The sequence below is a fragment of the Clupea harengus genome, chromosome 8, assembly GCF_900700415.2.
Source record: "Clupea harengus chromosome 8, Ch_v2.0.2, whole genome shotgun sequence".
NCBI lineage: Eukaryota > Metazoa > Chordata > Actinopteri > Clupeiformes > Clupeidae > Clupea > Clupea harengus.
Genome location: NC_045159.1, coordinates 12026310 through 12044958, shown reverse-complemented (window position 1 = coordinate 12044958; position 18649 = coordinate 12026310). Strand labels below are relative to the sequence as shown.

At 40.8% G+C, this 18649-nt stretch overlaps 4 protein-coding genes across 4 annotated transcripts in view; all 4 read right to left on the bottom strand.

The window, feature by feature from the left end:
* Positions 1-18429, bottom strand: part of LOC105905983 (protocadherin beta-16-like) — a 218609-nt gene extending 200180 nt beyond the window's left edge. Inside the window, exon 1 of the mRNA XM_031571868.2 lies at positions 15442-18429. Within this exon, the coding sequence (XP_031427728.1) occupies positions 15442-17862 (2421 nt within the window). The 5' untranslated portion in view covers positions 17863-18429. The remainder of the gene's footprint in view (positions 1-15441) is intronic.
* On the bottom strand, positions 442-4357 carry LOC116221470 (protocadherin beta-15-like). Its single transcript, XM_031571902.2, has one exon. It carries the CDS (start codon positions 4325-4327, stop codon positions 1781-1783), a length of 2547 nt encoding a protein of 848 aa, XP_031427762.1. The 5' UTR covers positions 4328-4357; the 3' UTR covers positions 442-1780.
* On the bottom strand, positions 5195-7803 carry LOC116221472 (protocadherin beta-16-like). The gene has a single exon (XM_031571904.2). The coding sequence runs from the start codon at positions 7679-7681 to the stop codon at positions 5210-5212; it is 2472 nt and encodes an 823-aa protein (XP_031427764.1). The 5' UTR covers positions 7682-7803; the 3' UTR covers positions 5195-5209.
* Positions 9838-15386, bottom strand: LOC105905981 (protocadherin beta-16-like). The gene has a single exon (XM_031571906.2). The coding sequence runs from the start codon at positions 13640-13642 to the stop codon at positions 11177-11179; it is 2466 nt and encodes an 821-aa protein (XP_031427766.1). The 5' UTR covers positions 13643-15386; the 3' UTR covers positions 9838-11176.
* Positions 18430-18649: the final 220 nt, after the last annotated feature.

Sequence of the window (18649 nt, the reverse complement as noted above, 5' to 3'; positions counted from 1 at the left end):
TCAGCTTTTGAACGCTCCCCCGCATCCCGAACACACACACACACACACACACACACACACACATCCACAACACCAGGCTTTTATCTGGTGCACACGTTCTTTAGCAGTGTAAATCGTCACCGTCACTAACAGGTTTTACCACTGGATAAGGATAGGCGGCCTCGTCCACGCACGTGGTGCTGAAATAGCATAGGTAAAAAGGACGCCGACTTGCTCCAAAAACCTTTGGCGATTTAAAAAACGCTACATAGCAGAAGAGAGCAAAAACAAAGAAAGAATCATAAATAGCAGAGGCACCGCTGACTTGGGAGTGTAAACACACTAACAGAAATTAAAACCCAGACTGTAATAATAATGTATATATATCTACACACATGCCCATTCTAGTGTGTGCATACACACACAAATAACTTGGATTATAAATGCGTCCGACATTTTGTATTTAAACACTGCGCTCAATCAGTCAAAAAGCGCTATGCATGTACATTCCATAGTGACCAAATCTATTTAACGCACCACCCATGAATTTCAACATGTATTGAAAATAAAACACATACAAACTACGAATATATGAAACCTTATTTGAATGCCATAATATGGCTATGGAAATGGAAACGCAAATGTGGGCCAAAGGAACAAAGTACTGCTGTATTCAAACAACCTTCGCAATGATGACGAATGTATTAATTACAATAAAAACAGACACGTTATGTAGATCTAAGAACACAGTTACTTCTACTACATCTATACTTTTACATCCCCAAATGCATAGAGATATTCTTCACAAAAAGCAAAAATGTAAACATTGTAGCTGATTTTTCTATGGAAATGCAGTCCAACAAAATCATGGAAATGTAGTATAAGACCATCAGAATCATCAAAGATACGCAAGTCAATAATTATCTTAAAATTGATTTACCAGAGTGGAGGACAGATCTATTGCCAATAAAGTCAGGATAGTGACTGTTGTCAACTGGGCTCTATTTCAGAGTTGTGTCAGAAGTTGTCACTGTATGATGTAACAAATTTAAAATCACTTGTAAGGGAGCCTGTAGTCATATAGGCGTCATAGTTGTAAGTACTGCGGAGAGTTCCAGTTCCATCAACGTCTGCATAGTTGGGAGGTAAATATGCACTGGGAATGGCTACTGCTCCATCAAACAAGTCTGGGATTTCATCTCTGACAAATCCTCAGCGAAACAATCAGGATATGACAGCCAAGTGTTCTGTCCAGTCAGCATCAACAGCGATCACTTTGGAGACCAGCGAGCCAGAAAGAGTATTAGGGACCATTTTATATTCTTTCACTAATGTCTGATATTAGGAAGAGTTTTGAAACATAAATGTTCTCTCTGAATAAGTAAATAAATAATCAATAGGCTAAGGTACAACTGATACAATTTCTCCATACCCATTTAACCAACATCAACAAAGCTTATAACAACAAATCACATATCAACCCACTAACCAAAAGTATCTAAGGCAATATCTGTGGTACTGAATGTCAGAGATCAGACAAAAGTAATGAACAGTATACTTAGCATAAAAAGTCATAAAAAATCTGTGATCGACAGTTCGCATTCTGAAAATGCAAAGAATACCATTCACAGGATAACCAACAGAATATACAATCAGCTCATTCTAATCAAGGGAAAGCAAGTTTGGAAATTCAGCAGGTGTTTGAATGTAATGGGAGGTGTTTGGATGAACAGAAAAGTTAAAATATTGCCTTATTTTAGGTTCATAGAATTTGACCACATCATTAAACCAAAACCTGTAATTATGAAACACATTCCAACAAGTAAAGATTTAAATGATTTACCAGGGTGGAGCATTTTGATCCATTCTCAATGAAGTCAAGTGAAGTGAAGTTAAGACAGTCACTGTTGTCCACTGGGCTCCTCTTCAGAGTGGTGCCAGAAGGCAGCGTGTTGTCATTGTAGGATGTAACAAACTTGAAGTCACTCGTACGTGACCCTGTGGTCATATAGGCGTCATAGTTGTAAGTGCTGCGGAGAGTTCCAGTTCCATCAACATCTGCATAGTTGGGAGGTAAATATGCACTGGGGATGGCTACTGCTCCATCAAACAACAGCCTGGGCTTTCTCCTATGACACAACCTCACAGCAATGATCAGGATGATGAAAGTGAGGAAGAAGGTAGAAACAGACACCAGAGCAATGATCAGATAAGATGTGAGTTTAGAATTGCTCTCCTCATAAGACATGTCTTTCAGTTCAGGAACTTCAGCCAAGTTATCAGAGATGAGTAAATATACGGCACAGGATGTAGAGAGAGAGGGCTGTCCGTTATCTTTCACTGAGATCACAAGGTTCTGCTTCATGCTGTCAGATTCAGAAATGTCCCTCTGAGCCCTGATCTCTCCACTGTGGAGACCAATAGTGAAAAGTCCCGGATCAGCCGACTTGACGATCTGATATGACAGCCACGCGTTCTGTCCAGAGTCAGCATCAACAGCGATCACTTTGGAGACCAGCGAGCCAGAAAGAGCAGCTTTAGGAACCATCTCAGTCATGAAGGAGTTTCCTTCTGGAGTAGGGTATAATATCTGAGGAGAGTTATCATTCTCATCTGTTATGAACACACTCACAGTCACGTTGCTGCTGAGTGGAGGAGAACCATTGTCTCTGGCTACAACCTGAACTTTGAAGCTTCTGAACTGCTCATAGTCAAAGGGCCTCACAGCATGGATCACCCCTGTGTCTCCATTAATGGATAAATATGAGGAGACCGGAACACCATTGACCTCACTGGGCAACAGAGAGTAGAACACTGTGCCATTCTGTCTCCAGTCTGGGTCTCTCGCAGTAACAGAACAGACAGAGGAGCCAGGCTTGTTATTCTCAGTCACATATGTGCTGTAGGACTGCTCCCCAAATACAGGTGGGTTATCATTTATATCAGACACAGACAGATGTATCGTTTTAGAAGCAGACAATGGTGGAGACCCTTCATCAGTAGCTGTAATTGTTATGTTATAATCACCTACAAGCTCACGGTCCAGTTCAGCTGTAGTAACCAGTGTGTAATAGTTTTTAATAGATGGATTTAATTTAAATGGAACATTCTGCTGAATGGAGCAGCGCATCTGTTTATTTCTCCCTGTATCTTTATCCTGAACATTTATGACACCGACTTCTGTGCCTGGGGCTACATTTTCAGGAATTGGCACATTAAGTGATTTAATAGATATCACAGGTGCATTGTCATTAACATCTGTGATATCAATGTCAACCTTTGCATGAGAAGCGAGTCCCGCACCATCTTTTGCCTGAATTCTTAATTCATACTCATATTTATCCTCATAGTCTATTGTTCCAATCACTTTGATCTCTCCAGTCACTTCATCAACAGAGAAGAGTCTTGCTGCTTTATCAGATATGCGACTAAAGGCATAAGTGACCTCCCCATTTGCTCCTTCATCTGCGTCTGTGGCACTCACAGTCACAACCACAGTGCCTACTGGGGTATTTTCAGCCAGACTTACTTTGTAAACGGCTTGGCTGAATACTGGAAGATTATCGTTTGCATCAAGAACAATAACACGTATGACTGCAGTACCAGATCTTAGTGGAGTGCCTCCGTCTGTAGCCGTAAGCAACAATGTCACTTCTTGCTTCTGTTCACGATCAAGCTCCTTTTCTAAAACTAATTCACAATATTTCCCAACATCTGAATTAGAATGCACAGATAAGGTAAAATAATCGTTCTCCTGCAGTGAATAGCTTTGAATTCCGTTTCGCCCCACATCCGAATCGTGCGCCTCGTCCAAAGGGAAACGTGCGCCTTTATCGGCAGATTCCCTGATTTCGAATTTAATTTCACTCTCTGGAAAGCGAGGTGGGTTGTCATTTATATCCTCAATCTGCAGTGTAATGCGATGCAATTCCAAAGGGTTCTCCAAAACTAATTCGTAATTTAACGGACATGATGGCTTTGACCCACAAAGCTCCTCGCGGTCTATTCTTTCTGTAATAACCAGTTCTCCTCCCTGAAGATCGCAAAAACGTTTGTCTTCACTTTCCATGTCAATCCGAGCCTTACGATCTGACAGTGCTTTAACACCGAGACCAAGATCCTTTGCTATATTTCCAAACACCGTCCCTTTCTTCATTTCTTCAGGCACGGAATAGCTCAGATCGCCATAACAAGAGCCCACAAACGCAGCAATAAATGCAATCAAGAACACAGCACCAAAATTTAAAAATCCCTTTGATTTCCTCATCGTGTTATCACAAACCAACCAGTATACGATACTCCAGTTGAACACCAAACAAATCGTTTCGTCCACTGAACGCAATGTCATAAATAAACGAAGGAAATCGGAAAATATATTCCCATGTTCGAGTACAATTTCAAGGCTTGTGTCGTTTGTCGCGTCGATGCATAACCAATAACCTCTACTGTTTTATTAAATCAAGGGGTGTGGACCCATTTGTTAATGGCTAAACTTGGTAAATAGCGCCACTCTGAGTATGTCTCGGCATATTACACAAATGATCATCGCGCACTCTGCATGGCTAGATTATGGGTTGTACAATGTCATACTACAACTGATATAGCTGTATATCTTTGATATCACTTGGAAACAAACAAAATAATAATAATTGGTCTTAAGGCCAGTGTTATGTAGTTGTGTGTCTTTCTTTCGAAAGGATGCTGTGGTTGGTCCCTCTAACCACATTCAGTCTTGATGGATGAAAATACTATCTCTCGTTGTTGATTCCACTGCATCTGTATATTGCCTCAGTAAAAAACTACATCACAATCTCAGAATGTGCTCTATTATTCCCTTAGGTCTTTAAAAAAAAAATCACACATAAGTCATCATGCAGCAACAAATGATTGTCTCTCTCTCTATAACAAATATCACTGCAGATCTTCAATTAACTTTGAAAAACCTCGTTCCAGATTAAACACACTAAGAAAAAACAGAGTGGCAAGTTTGGAAATTCAACAGTTGTGTATGTATACATCAGTGTAATGTGTGAATGTAATGGGATCAGACTGAATTAGTTACCAGTGGACCCAGCATTTAGCACAAGACACGCCATGGAATATAGCAGTAGGTCATTTTTGAAAATGTTTTGAAATTAAGCTATTATTTTAAAGTAAAGTGACCTGTCTCGAAAGACAGAGAACTAGAACTATTGCCTTCTCTTAGGCACTTATTAAGTGACCTGTAATCCTAAAACATGTCTTTACAAAAAGTATTTAAATAATTTACCAGAGTGGAGAATTTTGATCCATTCTCAGTGAAGTCGAGTGAAGAGAAGTTAAGACAGTCACTGTTATCAACTGGGCTCCTCTTCAGAGTGGTGCCAGAAGGCAGCGTGTTGTCATTGTAGGATGTAACAAACTTGAAGTCACTTGTACGTGACCCTGTGGTCATATAGGCGTCATAGTTGTAAGTACTACGGAGAGTTCCAGTTCCATCAACATCTGCATAGTTGGGAGGTAAATATGCACTGGGAATGGCTACTGCTCCATCAAACAACAGTCTGGGCTTTCTCCTGTGGCAAACCCTTATGGCCACAATCAGAATGATAAAAGTGAGGAAGAAGGTAGAAACAGACACCAGAGCAATGATCAGATAAGATGTGAGTTTAGAATTGCCCTCCTCATAAGACATGTCTTTTAGTTCAGGAACTTCAGCCAAGTTATCAGAGATGAGTAAATATACGGCACAGGTTGTAGAGAGAGAGGGCTGTCCGTTATCTTTCACTGAGATCACAAGGTTCTGCTTCATGCTGTCAGATTCAGAAATGTCCCTCTGAGCCCTGATCTCTCCACTGTGGAGACCAATAGTGAAAAGTCCCGGATCAGTCGACTTGACGATCTGATATGACAGCCATGCGTTCTGTCCAGAGTCAGCATCAACAGCGATCACTTTGGAGACCAGCGAGCCAGAAAGAGCAGCTTTAGGAACCATCTCAGTCATGAAGGAGTTTCCTTCTGGAGTAGGGTATAATATCTGAGGAGAGTTATCATTCTCATCTGTTATGAACACACTCACAGTCACGTTGCTGCTGAGTGGAGGAGAACCATTGTCTCTGGCTACAACCTGAACTTTGAAGCTTCTGAACTGCTCATAGTCAAAGGGCCTCACAGCATGGATCACCCCTGTGTCTCCATTAATGGATAAATATGAGGAGACCGGAACACCATTGACCTCACTGGGCAACAGAGAGTAGAACACTGTGCCATTCTGTCTCCAGTCTGGGTCTCTCGCAGTAACAGAACAGACAGAGGAGCCAGGCTTGTTATTCTCAGACACATATGCGCCGTAGGACTGCTCCTCAAATACAGGGGGGTTATCATTTACATCAGATACAGACAGATTGATTGTTTTAGAGGAGGACAATTGCGGAGAGCCTTCATCAGTAGCTGTAATTGTTATGTTATAATCACCTACAAGCTCACGGTCCAATTCAGCTGTAGTAACCAGTGTGTAATAGTTTTTAATAGATGGATTCAATTTAAAAGGAACATTCTGTTTAATATAGCAGCGAACATGTCTGTTTCCGTCCGAGTCTTTGTCCTGTATGTTAATGATACCTACTTCTGTGCCAGGTACCGCATTTTCTGGGATGGGATCATGAAGTGATTTTATCAATATCACAGGTGCGTTGTCATTGACATCGGTAATGTCTATGTTAACTTTGGCATTAGAAGCCAAGCCAGCTCCGTCTTTTGCTTGTACACCCAATTCATAATTACTTTCCTCCTCAAAGTCAATTTGACCAGTCACTTTAATTTCTCCAGTAATCTTGTCAATCGAAAATAGCCTTGTTGCTTCATCAGATATGCGACTGAACTCATAGGTAACTTCTCCGTTTGCACCTTCGTCGACATCATGTGCACTCACAATAACTACGATTGTTCCGACTGGGGAGTTTTCAGATAGACTGGCTTTGTACATTTCTTGACTGAAAACAGGCAAGTTGTCGTTTGCATCAAGGACATTAACATGTATGACTGTAGTACCCGATCTCTGCGGGCTCCCCCCGTCAGTAGCTATGAGCAGTAATGTCACCTCTTGCTGCTGTTCACGGTCGAGGTCCTTGTCTAATACTAATTCGCTGTATTTTGTTCCACCAGAACTTGAATGAACAGCTAAAGAGAAATGGTCGTTCTTCTCGAGCGAATAGCCTTGAATTCCGTTTCGTCCTACATCCGAATCGTGCGCTTCACCTAAAGGGAATCTTGTGCCTTTTGCAGCAGACTCGCCTATTTCGAGATTTATATTATCGTTGGGAAAACGAGGGGAGTTGTCATTTATGTCTCGAATTTGGACAGTAGTGCGATGCAGTTCCAACGGGTTTTCCATCACCAGTTCATATTTCAGAAAGCACGATGCTCTGGAGCTACACAGCTGTTCACGGTCTATCCTTTCTGCAATTACTAAATCACCTGTTTGCAAATTAATATCACAAAAAAGCTTTCGATTACCGTCCAAATCTAAGCGAGCTTTCCGCATCGACATTGTTTTTGCATCAAGTCCAAGATCCTTCGCTAGATTTCCAACAACGCCGCTCCTTTCCATCTCCTCTGGAATGGTATAGCTGAGATCTCCATTACCGAGGGGTGCATGGATAATGACGATACATATCCACAAAAACCAATCGGAACCATATGACATATTGGGTCTTGTCTTCATTATGTATATTTAATCACTGACGCAATTAATAAAATAAAAATAGGAGTAGGCTACACTAGATTAGGGTATAAATCCACGCGTTACAACGGTCAATTTGGTCCAGCGTTGTGAACTACAGGCGATGAGCTCGTGTTATTTAAATAATACAGTACGGGGTGGGGACTTGCGTCTCCCTACTAAGTGGACCAATAGCGACACTCTCTGTCCTTTTTTGTTATCTACAACGACTGCTTATACCAACCCCAATATGTTCATGCAATATTTCGGTACATTATTAACACGATTATAAATCATTTAGATTGCTATATGCCTAGGTCATGAAACAAGCCTGCATGCTCAGTTGAAAAAAGTGTCCTAGACACAGTTGTCTTCAGGAGATCTTGCACTACCTCAAGTCTCCTACAAACAGACAAACCTTTGTGTTTGTTCGATCTCGAACATAAATGGAAGAAACAGAAAGGTGTATTCATATCATCTATCAATCACCAGTGGCCATACGGTTTTGATAACTATTTTTACCTGAGTTTGTCGTTTTTCGTGATTTTGTGATTAATTAACAGTTAGGAGAGCTCTGAACAACATCCACTTTTAGATGACGCAACTACACTATTTGAGTTGATCCTAATTTCACTGGGAGGCACCAACAACTACTAAAAGAACATTTTATATAGTATTTTTATAGTACTCTGATTTTTCCTCTGAAGATAATTTGTGCCTGAGCCAGTCAAAGGAATTACCCTGTCCACTATGAAAAACTCTCCTTAACCTAGAAAAAAGTTTAAACCTGGTGGCAAACTCTTGAGGCTTAACTGATACCTCTCAAGGGAAAATGTCAATTTTTAGACCTATAGGTACACTCCACTGATTTCCTATGTGATACATGTGGTTAAAATACCTGTGCATGACTAACACACACTGGAAATCATGTACTAATCTGAATGAACAGTAACAGAGCATACAACTCAGTCTCTAATTATAGTCACGAGGGCTAACATATAACTAACTAACTACACAAACATGCCTATTCCAGAGTAGGTGCACATGTACCTTCAGATATAAGAACGCGGTTAACTCCCCCATTACATACGACAATATCCACAAATGCATAGATAGAGATATTCCTCACAAGGCACCTTCACAAAAAGCTATTTATTTTTAAGCTATTCAAGCATCGCATATTTGAAATAACAACAACAGAAGATAAAAACATCAATTTAACTAATTTAACCTATCACTTTGAAACACAATTCCGAACCCAAATTAAAAAAAACTCAGCTTTTGAACGCACTTCCGCATCCCGAACACACACACACAACACCCGGCCTTTATATGGTGCACGCGTTCTTTAGCAGTGTAAATCGTCACTGTCTAAAATCTGCAGAATTAAATAAGCCAACAAACGACAGGTTTTACCAATGGATAAGGATTGGCGGCCGCTGTCCACGTACGTGGTGCTGAAATAGCATACGCATAAATGAAGCCGACTTACACCAAAAACTTTTAGCGATTTAAAAAGCGCTACATAGCAGAAGAGAGCGAAGGCAAAGGCAGAATCATAAATAGCAGTGTCACCGCTGACGTGGGAGTGTAAACACACTAACAGAAAGTAACAGAAATATTGTAATAATAATGTATAGAGCAGTGGCGTTACTACGGGCCCAGGTGCAGGCTATTATGACGGGCCCTAGTCAGTTGCGTAAGGCAGTGGTTCCCAAACATTTTACAGTCCCGTAGCCCTTCAGACATTCAATCTCCAGCTACGTTTTTTTTTTTCATGTTTTGTAACCGCTGCCACGTCCCCTCCCCCCGCGCACATATTCAGCCTATAACACTTGAAACTGTCATGGTAGGTCACTAACCTACCTGTAGCTATTTTTGGCAGTGTAATTATTTCGCTGAATGTGGGTATATATCAGTATTTTTGGCAATGCGACTTGGCTATTCAGACTATTTAGATTGACATAAATATGTCTATGGGCCCCGGCTACGGGCCCCCAAGACCCACGGGCCCAGGTGCGACAGCACCTGCTGCACCCCCTATAGTTACGCCCCTGGTATAGAGAGCCAACACACAACTAGATATCTAAACACATGCCCATTCTAGTGTGTGCATTCACACACAAACACACAAACAACTTGGATTCACTGTATATAAATACATTTGTCAGACATTTTGTATTTAAACATTGGGCCAAATGCAGTGAAATCAGTCAAAAAGTGCCATGCATGTACATTTCATAGTGACCAAACCTATTTAACGCACCACCCATGAATTTAAACATTGAAAAAAAACCACTTACAAACAAATATATGAAACCTCATTTGAATGCCATAATATGGGTAAAAAAATGGAAACGCAAATGTGGGCCAAAGCAACAAAGTCACTACTGCTGTATTCAAACAACCTTCGCACTGATGGTGAATGTATTATTTACAATAAAAACAGACAAGTAATTCAGATTCAGATCCTCTGTCCCTTGTACGTCGCTTTGGACAAAAGCGTCTGCTAAATGACTAAATGTAAATGTAAATGTAACTCTACTAGATCTTTACTACTATATCCCCAAATGCATAGAGATATTCTTCACAAAAAGCAAAAATGTAAACATTCTAGCTGATTTACCCATGGAAATGTAGTATGAGACCATCAGAATCATGAAAATACGCAAGTCAATAATTATCTTCAAATTGATTTACCAGAGTGGAGGACAGATCTATTGCCAATAAAGTCAAGATAGTCACTGTTGTCAACTGGGCTCTATTTCAGAGTTGTGTCAGAAGTTGTCACTGTATGATGTAACAAATTTAAAGTCACTGGTATGGGAGCCAGTAGTCATATAGGCGTCATAGTTGTAAGTACTGCGGAGAGTTCCAGTTCCATCAACCTCTGCATAATGAGGAGGTAAATATGCACTGGGGATGGCAACTGCTCCATCAAACAACAACGTGGGCTTTGTCTTACGGCAAAACCTCAGTGACACAATCAAGATATGATAGCCATGTGTTCTGTCCAGTCAGCATCAACAGCGATCACTTTGGAGATCAGCGAGCCAGAAAGAGTATTAGGAACCATGTTATATTCTTTCACTAATGTCTGATATTAGGAGGAGTTTTGAAACATAAATGTTCTCTCTGAATAAGTAAATAAATAATCAATACGCTAAGGTACAAATCACATATCAACCATCTAACCAAAAGTATCTAAGGCAATATCTGTGGTACAGAATGTCAGAGATCAGACAGAAATAATTAACAGTATACTTAGCATAGAAAAATCTGTGATAGACCATTTGCATTCTGAAAATGCAAAGAATACCTGTCAGAATATAGAACAGAATATAGAAATCAGCTAATTTCTACTGAAGGGAAAGCAAGTTTGGAAATTCAGCAGGTGTTTGAATGTAATGGAAAGTGTTTGGAAGGACACAAAAGTAAAAATATTGCCTTATCCTAGGTTCATAGAATTTGACCACATCTTTAAACCAAAACCTGTAATTATGAAACATATTCCAAAAAGTAAAGATTTAAATGATTTACCAGGGTGGAGCATTTTGATCCATTCTCAATGAAGTCAAGTGAAGTGAAGTTAAGACAGTCACTGTTGTCAACTGGGCTCCTCTTCAGAGTGGTGCCAGAAGGCAGCGTGTTGTCATTGTAGGATGTAACAAACTTGAAGTCACTCGTACGTGACCCTGTGGTCATATAGGCGTCATAGTTGTAAGTACTTCGGAGAGTTCCAGTTCCATCAACATCTGCATAGTTGGGAGGTAAATATGCACTGGGAATGGCTACTGCTCCATCAAACAACAGTCTGGGCTTTCTCCTATGACACAACCTCACAGCAATGATCAGGATGATGAAAGTGAGGAAGAAGGTAGAAACGGAGACCAGAGCAATGATCAGATAAGATGTGAGTTTAGAATTGCTCTCCTCATAAGACATGTCTTTCAGTTCAGGAACTTCAGCCAAGTTATCAGAGATGAGTAAATATACGGCACAGGTTGTAGAGAGAGAGGGCTGTCCGTTATCTTTCACTGAGATCACAAGGTTCTGCTTCATGCTGTCAGATTCAGAAATGTCCCTCTGAGCCCTGATCTCTCCACTGTGGAGACCAATAGTGAAAAGTCCCAGATCAGTTGACTTGACGATCTGATATGACAGCCACGCGTTCTGTCCAGAGTCAGCATCAACAGCGATCACTTTGGAGACCAGCGAGCCAGAAAGAGCAGCTTTAGGAACCATCTCAGTCATGAAGGAGTTTCCTTCTGGAGTAGGGTATAATATCTGAGGAGAGTTATCATTCTCATCTGTTATGAACACACTCACAGTCACGTTGCTGCTGAGTGGAGGAGAACCATTGTCTCTGGCTACAACCTGAACTTTGAAGCTTCTGAACTGCTCATAGTCAAAGGGCCTCACAGCATGGATCACCCCTGTGTCTCCATTAATGGATAAATATGAGACCGGAACACCATTGACCTCACTGGGCAACAGAGAGTAGAACACTGTGCCATTCTGTCTCCAGTCTGGGTCTCTCGCAGTAACAGAACAGACAGAGGAGCCAGGCTTGTTATTCTCAGTCACATATGTGCTGTAGGACTGCTCCTCAAAGACAGGTGGATTATCATTTACATCAGATACAGAAAGATGGATCGTCTTAGAGGAAGACAATGGTGGAGACCCTTCATCAGTAGCTGTAACTGTTACGTTATAATCACCTACAAGCTCACGGTCCAGTTCAGCTGTGGTAACCAGTGTGTAATAGTTTTTAAAAGATGGATTTAATTTAAAAGGAACATTTTGCTGAATGGAGCAGCGAATCTGTTTATTTCCCCCTGTATCTTTATCCTGGACATTAATAATCCCTACTTCTGTGCCTGGCACTACATTTTCAGGGATGGGTGCATTAAGTGATTTAATAGATATCACAGGTGCATTGTCATTAACATCTGTGATCTGTATATCAACTTTGGCATTAGAGGCTAATCCTGCCCCATCTTTGGCCAGAACCCTTAATTCATACTCATATTTGTCCTCATAGTCTATAGGTCCAATTACTTTGATCTCTCCGGTCACTTCATCAATAGAAAACAGTCTGAGCGCTTTATCAGATATGTGACTAAATTCATAAGTGACCTCTCCATTTGCCCCTTCATCTGCGTCTGTAGCAGTCACGGTCACAACAACAGTTCCCAAAGGAGAATTTTCTGGAAGACTAACTTTGTAAATGGTTTGACTGAATACTGGAAGATTATCGTTGGCGTCAAGTACAATAACACGTATGACTGCAGTACCAGATCTTTGTGGAGAGCCTCCGTCACTGGCTGTAAGCAACAATGTCACCTCCTGCTGCTGTTCCCGATCAAGCTCTTTATCCAAAACTAATTCACTGTATTTTCGCCCATCCGAATTAGAATTTACAGCTAGGGTAAAATAATCGTTCTTCTCCAATAAATAGCTTTGAATTCCGTTTCGCCCCACATCCAAATCGTGCGCCTCATTCAAAGGGAAACGTGCGCCTTTATCGGCAGATTCCCTGATTTCCAGTTTGATTTCATTCTTTGGAAAACGAGGTGGGTTGTCGTTTATATCCTCAATCTGCAGTGCAATTCGATGCAATTCCAATGGGTTCTCCAAAACCAATTCGTAATTTAACGAGCATGATGGCTTCGACCCGCAGAGCTCCTCCCGGTCTATTCTCTCTGCGATAACCAGTTCTCCTCCCTGAAGATCAAAAAAGCGTTTGTCATTCCCTTCCATGTCTACACGAGCTTTGCGATCCGATAGTCCTTTGACACTGAGACCAAGATCCTTTGCCATATTTCCAAACACCGTCCCTTTCTTCATTTCCTCTGGCACGGAATAGCTCAGGTCGCCATTGCAAGTGCGTACAGAGACAGCAATACATGCAATGCAGAACACAGCACGAAAATGAAAAATGCTCTCGTATTCCTTCATCATGTTATCACAAAGCGATCTAGCCGTAGTCCTCCCGGTGAAAACAAACAAAACGTATTCCTCAATGGAATGTGACGTTACTTATAATATAAGAAATATCGACAATTCCCTTTTAGTGTTAGGCTACCACATCACAGCTTTTGTTGTGCTCATGGATTGCCTATACTAGAGTCTCTACTCTCTACTGTAATATTAAATCAGGGGGTGTAGATGCGTTTGTAAAAGGCTAAAATTGGTAAATAGTGCCACTCGGAGTATTTTTGGTGTACTGCAAGCACTGTCAAAAAACGCCCTAAAAATGATACTGTACTCCTAGGCCTGCAATGTCATAACAGATCATTCTCATCTGTTATGAAAACACTCAAACACACATTTAATTCATACACGAAACGCAAGATGGTAATGCTAATGTTATTTCTACGTTCAGTTAATGCAGTTGGGTAAGCTTTTTTAGAATGGCTGTTGAGCTTGGACTCTCTAAATGGAGAGGAATCTGATTCAGCAGACCCGGCGAGGTCTCTTGATCAGCCGGTGCAAAACTGCATCATAGTCTTAGCATGCAGTGTAGTTTCCTCTTAGGGCAGGCATAGGTGAAAGGGCATGAATTCAATTATTGATATCATTGTTATCAGGTACATGCATTATCTGTAAAAACTGTGTCGCTCATACTGTGCAAACACAGTGTCATTGTGCCAAACTCTTTCTGTATTACTGGCAACCCGTCATGATTGCTCTGAAAAAAAAAACATAATTCCCGATTCTACCCAGTCAGGGAAAATGGAATAAGATGTTATCGCACTACATAAACACCTTCTCTGAAATACTGACATGAACACACAAAGACATGAATCTAAAAACATTCCAAGCCACCTGTTAGAAGCAGGACATGGATCATTCACAAAAAGAGAGTGAGAAAACATATGGACTGCTTTGGCAAGTCATGAAGGGAGGTAAAAATGGACAGGTAGAAAAAGACAGACCGATAGACCGGTAGATAGGTCAAAAGTTAGATAAATAGACAGATGGCCTACTTGATCTTCAACATATTAGTATGTCAACCACAATAGTAAAGTCAGATTATACTTCCTCCACCATGCATGGGCTTCCAGTCTGATGAACTATCACACGACCACCATATTAAATGCATCACAATCATGAATGCGTATTCCACTACACACCAACAATCTCCTACTCACAATGCACAGAGAATGAGCCCCAAAAAGCAAAGCAAACTTGTGAAAGATCATGTCCTTGTATAAACAGTAACTGTCAAAATATGGCATCACACAACTATTTAATATTCTTTCACAGACTTCTGATACTATCACAGGAGTCTTTAAGCATAACTGTTGTCTCTGAAAAAGATGTCCATGAAATCAAATACAAAGAACACTATAGTCAGTGGTTTGCTGCGTTAAATCAACAATTAATTCACCATACTATGCTGAGGTCAAATTCATCAGATTCATCCATGTCCATTTAACCAACATCAACAAAGCTTATAAAAACACATCACAAATCAACCCACTAACCAAATATATCGAAGGCAATGTCTGTGGTATTGAATGTCACAGATCGGACAGAAGTAATGAACAGTGTACCTGGCATAGAAAAATCTGTGATAGACAATACTCATTCTGAAAGTGCAAAGAACATAAGTCACAGGATACCCAAGAGAATATAGAATCGGCTGATTTCTTCTCAAGGGGAAACTATTTTGGAATTTCAGCAGTTGTTTGAATGTAATGGAAAGTGTGATCATAAAAACATGCACATGACAAAAAATGATTTAAATAATTTACCAGAGTGGAGTATTTTGATCCATTCTCAGTGAAGTCAAGTGAAGTGAAGTTAAGACAGTCACTGTTGTCAACTGGGCTCCGCTTCAGAGTGGTGCCAGAAGGCAGCGTGTTGTCATTGTAGGATGTAACAAACTTGAAGTCACTCGTACGTGACCCTGTGGTCATATAGGCGTCATAGTTGTAAGTACTACGGAGAGTTCCAGTTCCATCAACATCTGCATAGTTGGGAGGCAAGTATGCACTGGGAATGGCTACTGCTCCATCAAACAACAGTCTGGGCTTTTTCCTGTGGCAAACCCTTATGGCCACAATCAGAATGATAAAAGTGAGGAAAAAGGTAGAAACGGAGACCAGAGCAATGATCAGATAAGATGTGAGTTTAGAATTGCTCTCCTCATAAGACATGTCTTTCAGTTCAGGAACTTCAGCCAAGTTATCAGAGATGAGTAAATATACGGCACAGGTTGTAGAGAGAGAGGGCTGTCCGTTATCTTTCACTGAGATCACAAGGTTCTGCTTCATGCTGTCAGATTCAGAAATGTCCCTCTGAGCCCTGATCTCTCCACTGTGGAGACCAATGGTGAAAAGTCCCGGATCAGCCGACTTGACGATCTGATATGACAGCCACGCGTTCTGTCCAGAGTCAGCATCAACAGCGATCACTTTGGAGACCAGCGAGCCAGAAAGAGCAGCTTTAGGAACCATCTCAGTCATGAAGGAGTTTCCTTCTGGAGTAGGGTATAATATCTGAGGAGAGTTATCATTCTCATCTGTTATGAACACACTCACAGTCACATTGCTGCTGAGTGGAGGAGAACCATTGTCTCTGGCTACAACCTGAACTTTGAAGCTTCTGAACTGCTCATAGTCAAAGGGCCTCACAGCATGGATCACCCCTGTGTCTCCATTAATGGATACATATGAGGAGACCGGAACACCATTGACCTCACTGGGCAACAGAGAGTAGAACACTGTGCCATTCTGTCTCCAGTCTGGGTCTCTCGCAGTAACAGAACAGACAGAGGAGCCAGGCTTGTTATTCTCAGTCACATATGCGCCGTAGGACTGCTCCTCAAATACAGGGGGGTTATCATTTACATCAGATACAGAGAGATGGATCGTTTTAGAGAAAGACAATGGCGGAGAGCCTTCATCAGTAGCTGTAATTGTTATGTTATAATCACCTACAAGTTCACGATCCAGTTCAGCTGTAGTAACCAGTGTGTAATAGTTTTTAATAGATGGATTTAATTTAAATGGAACATTCTGCTGAATGGAGCAGCGAATCTGTTTATTTCCCCCTGTATCTTTATCCTGAACATTAATAATCCCAATTTCAGTGCCTGGGGCTACATTTTCAGGAATTGGCACATTAAGTGATTTAATAGATATCACAGGAGCATTGTCATTAACATCTGTGATGTCTATGTTAATTTTAGCCTGAGAAACCAGCCCAGCTCCATCTTTTGCCTGAACTCTTAATTCATATTTAGATTTTTCCTCATAGTCTATTTGTCCCAGCACTTTGATTTCTCCAGTCACTTTATCAATAGAGAAGAGTTTGGCTGCTTTATCAGATATGCGGCTGAATTCATAAGTGACCTCTCCATTTGCACCTTCATCTGCATCTGTGGCGCTCACAGTCACAACCACTGTATCTAAAGGAGCATTTTCAGGTAGAGTGACTATGTAAGCGGGTTGACTGAATACTGGTAAGTTGTCGTTGGCATCAAGGACAGTAACATGAATACGCGTAGTGCCAGATCTTTGTGGAGTGCCACCATCAGTAGCAGTAAGTACTAACGTTACCTCTTCCTCCTGTTCACGATCAAGCTCTGTATCTAAAATTAATTCGCTATACTTTCCTCCGTCTGAATTAGAATGCACGGCTAGAGCAAAATGCTCGTTCTTATCCAGCGAATAGCTTTGAATTCCGTTTCGGCCCATATCGGCGTCGTGCGCCTCATCCAAAGGAAAACGACTCCCTTTAATAGCGGATTCTCTTATCTCCAGTTTTATTTCATTGTTCGGAAAACGAGGTGAGTTGTCATTTATATCCTCAATCTGTATGAAAATCCGATGCAATTCTAAAGGGTTCTCCAAAACCAATTCGTAGTTTAACGAGCATGATGGCTGTGACCCGCACAGCTCCTCGCGGTCAATTCTCTCCAGTATAACCAGTTCTCCATCCTGTAGATTGCAAAAACGCTTGTCGTTACTCTCCATGTCTATCCGAGCCTTACGATCCGATAGTCCTTTAACACTGACACCAAGATCCTTTGCTATATTTCCAAACACTGACCCTTTCTTCATTTCCTCTGGCACGGAGTAGCTCAAATCGCCATTACAAGGGCACAGAAATCCGAGAATAAATACAATCCAGAAAACCGCATCATGTAAATATCCTTTGGAATCCTTCATCGTGCAGTTCAGACAAATACACAGTATAGAGTACTCTCATAAATTACCAAATATAGTAGTCTAAGACAGACTTTTAGGTTTTGCGTTAAGATAAGCTAAGCTAAATCAAAACGCTCGAGGAGTGCTAGACTCTCATATAAAGGCTTGTCGGGTTTAGCGACGTCCTATGTTCTCTAATATAATATTAAATTAAGGGGTGGCGATGCGCTTTTAAAAGGGTAAAATTGGTCAATAGCGCCACTTGGAGTACATTTTATATACTGCATATTGTCAACCGCACTATGTTGACTACAGCTCAGCAGTCTCACCAGACTATTGTGGCGTTATGTTTTCATTAAAATCCAGTTACATATCTAACAAAGACTTTTAATCAAGTGAAGTGTGTCACTTGTTTGTTTAAATAGTTGTGGTGGATGTGTTTGCTTGACCCTTTGTGGATGAGAACTCTATGTACTGCGGGAGACATTATGCAGCAGTCTATGTTGTCAGATTACATAAAACTTGCCTCATAAACCTTGAATGATATGTTCTTTTGGTTTTGGTATTATAGCTGAGCGATCATTTACAGACACATACTAAACTACAACATTACGATTCAAATATAGGCAGAGTTTTTTAGTTTGGTTGTTTTCATGAAGATGTAGAAACATTGTCTTTTCAAAATATCACCGTTTATGTGTAAACATTGTTTTTGAAACACCTTTCAAACTGTTTTCAGCAACACTGCTCAGCTGAAGCAATCTTTTCAAAAACATTGATCCAGACTGAACTCCAAAGAGATGCAATG

Bases quoted from the DNA above. Each gene is read 5' to 3' on its own strand.
- LOC116221470 (XM_031571902.2), bottom strand. From the start codon at position 4,327: ATGACATTGCGTTCAGTGGACGAAACGATTTGTTTGGTGTTCAACTGG.
- LOC116221472 (XM_031571904.2), bottom strand. From the start codon at position 7,681: ATGAAGACAAGACCCAATATGTCATATGGTTCCGATTGGTTTTTGTGG.
- LOC105905981 (XM_031571906.2), bottom strand. From the start codon at position 13,642: ATGATGAAGGAATACGAGAGCATTTTTCATTTTCGTGCTGTGTTCTGC.